Raw genomic sequence first — 10,176 nt, forward strand, 5'->3', positions numbered from 1 at the left:
TAGATATAAAATTCAGACCCGATCATCTCCTCTATTGAACTCTCCTGGACTGGTCTCCATTGGTGAAACAGCTTCATACACTGTAATGACCCACTTATCAGCTGCAATTCATGGCAGACATTGTAGCTTTGAATGCATTATAATTTTAAAAGAAACAGCAGTTGTGACAAATATCAAATTTGCACCTGTCACAGCTCAGCTAAAACAGTGCTGTTCAAAGCTATAATAATACAAAGTAGTATGCATTGTAGTATTAAAAAGTACATGTTTTTCTTGCATGTTGCTGCAGCAATGTGTTAAAAGTATCAAGGTCAAATGCATCGACTTCTACAGTAGTTCTTATAACTCATCTTCACGCACAGCTGCTCCACTGTCCTGTACGTTGACTGTATTCTTAGACTGTAAGAGAATGAGGTGGCATGGGTGGCACCGCTCCCGAGTTTCCCACTTTGGCACTTCCTCCAGAGCAGCTGTCTAATGCCTACTGTGTCCAACAGCATGCCGCACCTGACATTCATCATTTATTTAGATGCCAGACTTTAATTGCATATGGGAAGCCAGTGTGGCTTTCCCCACACGGCAGGCTGACCCACTGGGAGGATATCCTGTACATGTGATCTACTAACGAAAATGACATTTCTTCTGTTCCTGGTGCTCAAATTGTGTACAGTCAAATTAGCAGTCGAGTCACCACAATGACTGACAGGTGATGGCTACAGTAACACAAGAGTATTTTGTAATTGCACTGTTCAGTGATTTCTATGTTTTGCAGCATATGTGATGTAAATGAGAAGCTGTCTGTGCTCCCAGCATGTGTTGTTGGGCTGGAGATTTACAACAGCAAAAGGGTGCTCACGAATCTGGACCCACAGCGAGACGGAAATAAACAACAGCTGGAGAGCCAACGAGGAACGGTGTCATGGGAGCTGGTAGAGAGAGGTACCGTCAGAGCCTTTTGTTGTCTGAACTGCTCTTTCAGTCCGTGCTGTAGTTCAGCACACAGCTGAAGGCTTTCTGAAGTCTCCTGGTCTCGGTAGCTGTGCGCTCTGCAGGTAAACAGTAGTGACTGTTGCTCATTACAGTGTGGTCTAGGGGATGCGTGATTTACAGCCTATGTGCTGTATTAGATTTGCAGTTTGCTGGAGAACAATGAAGTCTATTCCATTGAGACTCATGGTCATTTTGACTACTCTCTCTTTTGCTCTTTCAGGACAGTAATATGTATGCAGATGGCTCTGGGCTCACGCTCATCACCATGGCAATGGAGCTGGAATATGTATTTGTATGCTGACTGAATTGCGCCGAGAAGACAACAGAAAGAGGAGCTAAGCGTTATCGTCCACAACCACTGCTGCCTCCTGGGCATCCGCTCATTCCAGGATTTTCCAAGCCAGTCGACTCCAGCCAGCCTTGGGTCAGATCTGTTATAGCCACCAAGCTGAGCGTTGTGCGTACTGAGGCAAAGGAGAGGATGGACCAAAATGGAGATGGTCCATGCAGCTGGCAATTGCACTGAAGATCCAGGCTTAGGCATCCGTTAGGCATAAGCAGCGACTGTGGGTTAAAACCCAGCCAACCAACACCTCCCCTTTTGTCACATCCTCTCCCTCGCTCCTGCCCCACCCTCCCTTCACGCCCCCGGCTCTCCCCAGTCTGTGGTTTTGCTCGTTTCTATTTACCTCTCCACTAATCCCCCGCGTGTCTCTCTCTCTCTCTCTCTCCCACACTCTCTCTCTCTCTCTCTCTCTCTCTCTCTCTCTCTCTCACCCCCTCTCTGCCTCTCCTCCTCTTTCTCGCTCAGAGCCAGCGGGCTGCCACTCGACCCACACTGCCTGCTACATGATCTCTTGGAAAACAGCGTTCTGTGTCTTTGTTGCTGTTGTTCGAAGCCGGAGCTTTTTTAGCTTGTGATCTAACAGAACAGAAAAGATGCCTTCGCAACGACTCTGACTCCTTCTCCTTCCTCATGCTCCCCCCTCCCTCCTCCTCGTCTCCTGCCCCCTGACCCTTCCCTGCCTCCACTGTCCTTTGCCCCTTTCCGAACCCCCCTTCCTTAATCCCCCCTGTTCTCCCTTTCACCTCTCACCCCCCTCAACAATGTTCTCATGTGTTCACTGGCTTCAGTCTTTCCTAGCCTTGCTGTCCTCTACCTTATTTGCTTGGGGCCAAAACTGCCCATCCATCTGCTTGTGTCCAGACCATCACACCGTGGACTGCACCGGTCAAGGGCTCACCCGTCTACCAGACTCCATCCCTCTGGACGTGCGGAGGCTCCTCCTGTCTAACAACTGGATACCTTGGATCCCCTCTGATTTCTTAGTTCTCTACAGTGACCTCGTCTACCTTGACCTGAGGAACAACTCCCTGACCAGGTTGGAGCCAGGGACCTTGGGTACGTCGTCCAGGCTTGTCTACCTGGACCTAGGAAGCAACAACCTGACTGAGATCCCTTCGGGGACTTTTGGAGAATCCCGCAGCTTGATCAAGCTGCGCCTGGGAAACAACCCCCATTTGAGGATGGTGGGCGAGGGCGCCTTCTCAGGCCTCACCTCCTTACGGGAGCTGGAGCTGGAACGGAATGCCCTTTCCAGCCTGGACGTCAAGGTGCTGAGCCAGCTGCCTTCCCTGCGAGTAATACGCCTGGAGGGGAACCCCTGGGTGTGCAACTGTCATTTTGCCAAACTGTTTCTCTGGCTGATGGAAAATCGTCACAAGCTCCCAACTGGTAAGCTGCTTAAAACCCTTTTTTATTGGGTATTTGTATGCATGCTTTGATCTGCAAACCAAACTGTCATGCTCTTTGAGACACACACAGCACCCAAATATTATTAGACCGAATATGCAGGTTGATCTCGCCTCACAGAGCATTGCAGATGTTCTTTACCAAATGTGAGTCGACATCTGATGTCCATATAACACAAATTCATATTGAATCCTCCATGTTGTCATGATGCATGATGTCAGGTTCCAGTTGCTTGTCAGATATAATATTTAATACGTGCCATATTTGTTGTGGGGGTTGTTTTTATGGATGGTGGAGATGGTCACTTGCCATCACTGATGGTCAACTGAAAGTGAAGTACTTCATACATTATCAGACTAGGGTACTGTTACATTAGATTAATGTTGTCAGTATCTCCAGTGTAAGCCTCTAAAAGATAACACTTGTGACAAAGCACAACACCACTTTATCTAGAAGACGCTTTAATAATGTATGGGAATTTTTGAGATCAACACAAAGAGATCAGCATAACAAAATGCAATTTTTTTGCTTTTTTGCATAATTTATAGAACATATGCCATATTGGAAAAGTTCAGTACCTCTTCCATCGACTTGAATGCTTTGTATTTTCTTGTTGGGTATTTTGTAATTACAGGATGTAAGATTGGCTGAAACTGAAGCTGATGTTTGTAGACAAGCCAACCTTAGTTCATTAGGTCACTGATCATTAGTTCCACAAGCTAAGGTCACGCAGTATCAGATTGAGGTTCAAGGTCTTCTTGTTTCTCAGAGGGCTGACCTGACAACATAGACTTTGTGTTTAGTGGATGAAGAATGAGGTTCAATTCACTTCTCTCACTTCACTCTCTCTCTGTCCTGAGAAATTTAATAGACTCTATGTTTACATTTGTATGATCAATTTATTGTCAAATAGAAATTCTTCATTTGTTTATGTGTGTAATCAAAAATGAAGACTATTTCATCTCAAGCTAAAATGAAATGTAGAGTTGAAAGAAAAAACAGTGAAGATTACCTCATGATACCTTTATGACAGTACAATTTTTATGGAAAAAAGTGTTAAGACGTTATAGTCATCATAGCTTTACAAAACTTGATTGGATTAAATGGTTGCTTAACTTGTACGACCCTATTGAACCTCACCACAACCCTTTATGTGAAAGTGGAAGTTTTGAATATTTGAATAATAAAACCCTGTGTAAGAGTAAAACCAACAGCATCTATATCCATTAAGCTAAGACTACTAGACTACAGTGTACGTCTAGTAGCATTTATACATGTTAAGACACAACATTTAGAACACGTAAGCAAAAATACTATGAAGTATTACGTCACACGTTCGTAATGGATGGCAAATAACACTTCTACAAACATGATCTTTAACATTTAACACGCCTGCATGCTTACTACTGAATAAATGCAAAAAACCACGATAAGCAAACACCATTTGGCACCAGGTGAGTGTCCTTACTTAATTTAACTGTCTAATTTGCAGTAATCAGTTAATGGACTAATTAGGTACAGGACCAATTTAAATGAGTCATGAATGCATTTATGCCAACCTCTGTATACTAATTTATTAATTCATTCTATTTTAAAGATACATTATTTAACCAAAAGCAAGTTTGACATCAACAGATCAGGCAGTTATATGGCTGACAAACACAAGTCAAAGGACATTGTAATCCACTGGGAGCTTCAGGAGGTGAACCTGGACAGATGTAACTGGTTAAACTTTCATATGATTAATAGATATTTATCTGAGGGGATGGGGAAGAGAGAAAAAATTGTTCAAATTAATTGACTTACTTCATGATGCACTGATGGCATGGTCTTGACCCGCCCTTTTATTCGTACAAATGATCCAAAGGTCACCAACTGAAATTCAGCAACGTACTTGTCATCCATGAGCATGGGTCAAAGGTGAACACATGGCATCCATAATTCAATGCAACATCGAATCTGATACTGATGACAACGCGCTTCTAACGCACTTTAGATGCTGGCCACGAAGTAACATGAACTCCGCTCTCCTAAAGCCAAGAACTGACGAGACTGACTCATGTGCTATATGTGTGAGCAAGATATGTAATGTGCTGTGCATGTATGTGACGTGTGATACGTGACTCAAACATGCTTTGGGTCTTCAAAGACTCACAAGTTAGAAATGACTGGAGTAGTTGTTATGTATCTCTTAATATTTCAATTGTCTAACATTAAACGTACATTCATTGCACTCCTAGTCATTAGATGTATTGGCAAATTAGCTGCATTGAATATCCACACATAGAGACCACCCTTCAGAAACACATGTGGATTTTTTTAGATCTGAAGAAAGAGTGGAGCGTGGTCTTCTCATATCTCGCAGAGATTATAGCTTTAGGTACTGTTTATATGATGGTGACCATTTTGGCGGTCTATCAGCTCTTGCATGACTGTTAGGGGTCCCATTTTCTCTGTATTTGTGTTTCATTGTTTTTACTCCAGTTTTGGAAACTCTGTTTTTTTTACACTTATTTTCCTTTGACTTTCCCCTTCCCTATGCAAGTAGATGATTTGGTCACACTTTATTTGGCTGGTCCCCTATAGATGATCTACCGATACCTATATCATTAACAAACTTTCTGGTTATACTCAATTGATTATCAAGAACATTAAAGGTGGGGTTAGGTTTAGGAACAGGTTTAATAGTACCTTTCACACGCAGCTTCATGTTTAGTTGCATTTGATAGATATTTGTTAAATGTTTGTTAAAGTAAACTGAGCATCTACAAAACATCTACAGTGGACCATGCAAAAAACGTGTTACCGGTTACTTCATATCTAATCTTTTCTGAGAAATGAATAACCTGTTCATAATGGCCATTTTGACTGAAAATGAAATAAATGAAGGGTGGTCAATTCAAATGACTTTAAAAGATTTAATGTTGAACTATGAACAAAGACAAATAATAATTCTAATAACAATAATAATAATTTCAGCTGCAGCCAAACTGTTCTTGTACATTAAAAAAGGCTACAATCTCAGATGGATTGCTCATGCAGCGGATACTAAATACAGCATGCATGGTGGCAGTAGTCTTCTGCCTCAGACCATAGCTCTTGCAAGCTTTCTCTAAATGGGTGAAAGCCTGTGTTGTTGTGTATGTGTTTGTGTGTGTGTCTGTGTGTGTGAGATTTGTGGTGTGTGCTTGGGGGGGAGCTCCAGCGTAAGACACTTATGGTCTGGCATGCTAAAAGACTGGATGAGCTTGTGGAGCTTGGAGGACAGCCACGTGATAAGCACAACAAAGGAGGCTGAGGTCACTGAATCTCTTGCATGTGGAAAACCCCTTCTGGTTGGACTGACTCACCACACTCACTGCCACACACGCTTGACGTTGATGGCAACTGACTTTTGCCAATGACAGCACGGCAAACATAGCGGCGTCTCTTTTTATTACATGGGAGAAGTCTATCAAATATAGCGCTATCTCTGCTGTTGTCTCCTTTTATTATAAGAGAAAGGTTTAGAAAACCATAATGAAATGATAACTAGTCTCATCATTATATTCATATTAACTGCTAGTTTGTTGTATCTGTATGAATTGTTGTGTATGAAAGAGACTCTTGTATGTTAACACCCTGCATATTACTCGTATAAATGTTTTCATGACCATGTTCCAACCTCTATTATCCATTAAGAAGTAAACAAGATGATTTGTTATTGTGCCTTTAAAACTGATATATGCAAATGATTTCTGTTCTGATTAGCTGCTCTGTATTTTGCCTAATTTAAAAACAGTATGGGCTGAAACACTCCTTATAACTTCAAGGTGAATGGGTGGGTCTAAACTGCTATAGGCTGAAAAGGCAGATATGTGTGAATGTGCTGGTTTTTTATGACATCATGGAAACACTGAATTTAAAATTGGCTGTTTTTGCAGCTTAATTTCCATATATGGACTGTATGGATGGAGCGTAAATGGTATATTTTGAGACACGTGACAACATCAAGCAATTTTATTTGAAACAATGAGGAAAGTCAGGCTCTTTAACTAGTGCAAGATAATAATTATCCTTCTTAATTCTCACCTCTTAAAGAAAAAGGTTTGTCTCACCAAAATTTTCAGCAGAACAAACATAGCTCAGGAGCTGTGACCCTGTATATTTATGGAACCAGCAGCACTCTTCAAATCCTCGTTCTGATGTATTTTTGCATAGACTCCTGGGGGATTTCAGTATAAATGTGATTAATCAGAGAGGTTCTGTGGTGTCTGCCGTGCCATTCTGTTCGGTTGTGTTTGTCTGTCAGCGTGACTGTATTACGTAGGAGATGTTCCACTTTAAATCTGTCATCTGTTGTCCGATGACCACGCCGTTGAAAGCAGATTAAAGTCTCCTTCTGTGAAAATAGAGAGCAAACTAGAAAAATTTAACAAATGAATGATGGCCTCGAAGAGAGAAAACACAGAACTGGAGAGAATCCCACCCGCATATCATAGTTATGTAATGGGCATTATGAGAGGGACCGCTTCTTGATGACATTGTTTGAAATGAAGCTATTCATGTGCATCAACAATTTGCTGACTTCATGCTATTTCCTTCACTGCATGTAATCCCGTTTTCAGAAATGCAGTCCTGCATTTGTCCTTATCTGCACAGAGGTAAAGGACCAAGAATTTGGTGTTTTCAGGCGGCTTTATTTCTCCCCATTGGTGGTAGATTGCTCTGACGTAGCTGTCTGTGAAGCAGGGCTGTTTTTCACCTGATCTCACGATAGATGTGTCAGAGCACATGAGTCCTCAGTGCTCTGTCGTCGGTGCTAACCAAGCCGAAGCAACACGCATTTGGCCTCATTCCAGGTGCAGCCTGTCTGTCAGAACCTCGCTTGATTGTACTGACATTGAAGGCGACAAAATATTTCTGCCTATGGCAGAGGACACTCGAGATTCAGTTTAGTCTGTGTGTTATAATCACATTGTTGTTACTGTGCATCAGCGTACGTGTTATCATTTGAAAAGAACTGTTTAGGAAAATGGCTGAAACAGACAGAAGCCTAAAAAAAGAACAATGCTTCAAGGCCATTGGTACCTCATGTTTTCCATGTTCCACACACATTTTTTTGGGAGCAAACAGAAATTTTGCACGTAAATAAATAAATGAATGAAACGATGACTTGTTTATTGCACCAGCAAAAAAAAAATGTGACAGTTCTGGCATTTTCTTACCTTCTGGCACTCGTGTATTTCTTTAGATGTTAAAATGTAATGTTGTGGTTATAGTTTGTTTTTGTTGCATTGCGATAATATCATTACAATAAATAAACAGCAAACAAACAAGGACATTAGCAAACAATTATGTAGAAAACTGATTGTAATCAGGTCAAATCACAATCAGATAGTAGAAAGCACCACTAATCATTTCCCTTTAATGCAGTGCCAAATTGTGTGCAGCGGTTTAATGGACGTGTATACATGACAGCACATGATGCTATAGGTAACCTAATTTCTATTAGAACTGCTATGATATTCATACACATTTACAAATTACACACAAAACTAACTGTGTTATTGTAAATAGTCTCCTACTGATTTTTTCCTCACTGCATTTGAGAGTTCATGTTGTGGTTTGGGTCATTTGAGCACCTCTAGTCTGGAGCTGTGCAGCTTTGTCTGAGTGTTGCTGTGTTTTCCTCTGCAGGGCTGGAGGGTATGGAGTGCTCTCTCCCAGTGGACGGGCAGCAGGTCTCTCTGAGCATGCTTTCTGAGGACAGCTTCCGAGAATGTCGGGGGATGCTCACTCTTAAGGACTATCTGATAGTCATTTTCTCCGGGATCTGTATATCAGTGGCTGCCATCATTGCCAGCTTTTTCTTGGCCTCAACTATCCACTGTTTCCAGAGGCTCAAAGCCAACAGGACAGACGAGGAGGAGGGGGAAGACTGAGTGTGAGCTGCTAGACTGCAACTCAGGATCTGCTACACCAACAGGTTCATGGATGTCTGCACGGAGGACTGAGAGATGGGGCACTATGTTTCCATGTCACAAAAGACCCCATATTACCTGTCGGTGATAAAGGTGAGGCTGAAAAGGTCATTACAGGTTGCGTCGACTCCCAGACTTTATGAATGATGCTTGAATGATGCAAGATGTTAGAGGACTTTTATACTTGAAGTTACTGAACCAAGCCTTAAGACATAAACTGTTCCAGTAACAACACTGCATAAAATTACTGTGTTGTAGACCCCTTTATTCAGGCTGTTAGTTAAAGGGGAATTCCACTGATTTTTCAAAATTTTGGGGAAATTAAATAGTTAAGATGTAAACAAGGTCATTCAGAGTGGTTTGATGTAGAAATGTGCCATTCTAGATACAAAGTCATAATTGTTCACAGTAGTTTTGATAGGAACCAAACGTCTAGACTGTCTAATGCTTCTGACAGGTAAGATATCTCATACAAAATTGTTATAAATACATTACTCTGTGCCTGAGATATTGTTTTAGGGTAGTTTTAAGAATTATTCAAAATGGCTTTTTTCTTAAATCCATTCAATGGTGGCGAGCTACACCATTGTTGAAAGGCAACAATTGTCCCTTTTTCCATTTTGTCTTTTTAGATAAAAATATAATGGCTATATTTGTAGACATCATGACCCCTGGTTCCTATCACCACCACTGTGAGAAATCTGAGTCGGTAAGATCCTCTAAAGTGCACCATTTTTTCGTCAGACTACTGTGGATGACACTGTTTACATCTCAACAATTGAATTATGTATGATTGAAAAATTTTGAAAAGCCTGAATTCTCCTTTAAAGGTACTGAGCATAATATTTTAGCACTTCAATTGCAGCATATCGTAAAGGACTTTTTATGTAAATGTGCAAGGCAATGAATATTTTCTATGTTATTTTTGTTAATGAGGAATTGAATCTCACTGTTTGCTAGTGAGGTTTACCTACTTGCACTTTAAGAGAGAGTTGATATATTGCACATAATCCCAGTGAGCCATAAAGTAGACTTTATCATATATCATAAATCATATATCGTAATGACTCATGTCACCAAAGAATTCTTGACAAATTTGTATTTTGTTACACATGGTGGAAGAGATTGTTATGCACACGAAGCTTGACAAAGCTTTGAAAGTCCATCCAGTGATTTTTGTTTATTGGCAGAAATGGACGTAATACTGACAACTACCTAGATGTCCTGCATCCAGTATAAACCATTATGTCTTGATGTTGCAAGCCTGATTGGTTAATGGGAGCCTGTGGTTTAGGAATTGCACAGACAAAATTTTAAGGATTAAACTATAAAATTAAATGTATAATCAATTGTAACAACTGTGAATAGAAAGGGAACGTTTCATTCTTTACTTTTTCAATTCTATTTTGTTCATTTCTGTTTCTACTTTGAATAAATATGAAATAAATGGTGACGCCAAAGTGTTAAACA

The 10,176-nt window shown here is 40.9% G+C and overlaps 1 protein-coding gene across 1 annotated transcript; it reads left to right on the plus strand.

Annotated features, from left to right (window-relative positions):
• Positions 1–2,005: 2,005 nt before the first annotated feature.
• Positions 2,006–8,893, plus strand: lrrc38a (leucine rich repeat containing 38a). The gene is made up of 2 exons (XM_036591885.1): positions 2,006–2,725; positions 8,423–8,893. The coding sequence occupies exons 1-2, from the start codon at positions 2,098–2,100 to the stop codon at positions 8,665–8,667; spliced, it is 873 nt and encodes a 290-aa protein (XP_036447778.1). The 5' UTR covers positions 2,006–2,097; the 3' UTR covers positions 8,668–8,893.
• The last annotated feature ends 1,283 nt before the right edge of the window (positions 8,894–10,176 follow it).

The sequence above is a fragment of the Colossoma macropomum genome, unplaced genomic scaffold, assembly GCF_904425465.1.
Source record: "Colossoma macropomum unplaced genomic scaffold, Colossoma_macropomum, whole genome shotgun sequence".
Classification (NCBI taxonomy): Eukaryota; Metazoa; Chordata; class Actinopteri; order Characiformes; family Serrasalmidae; genus Colossoma; species Colossoma macropomum.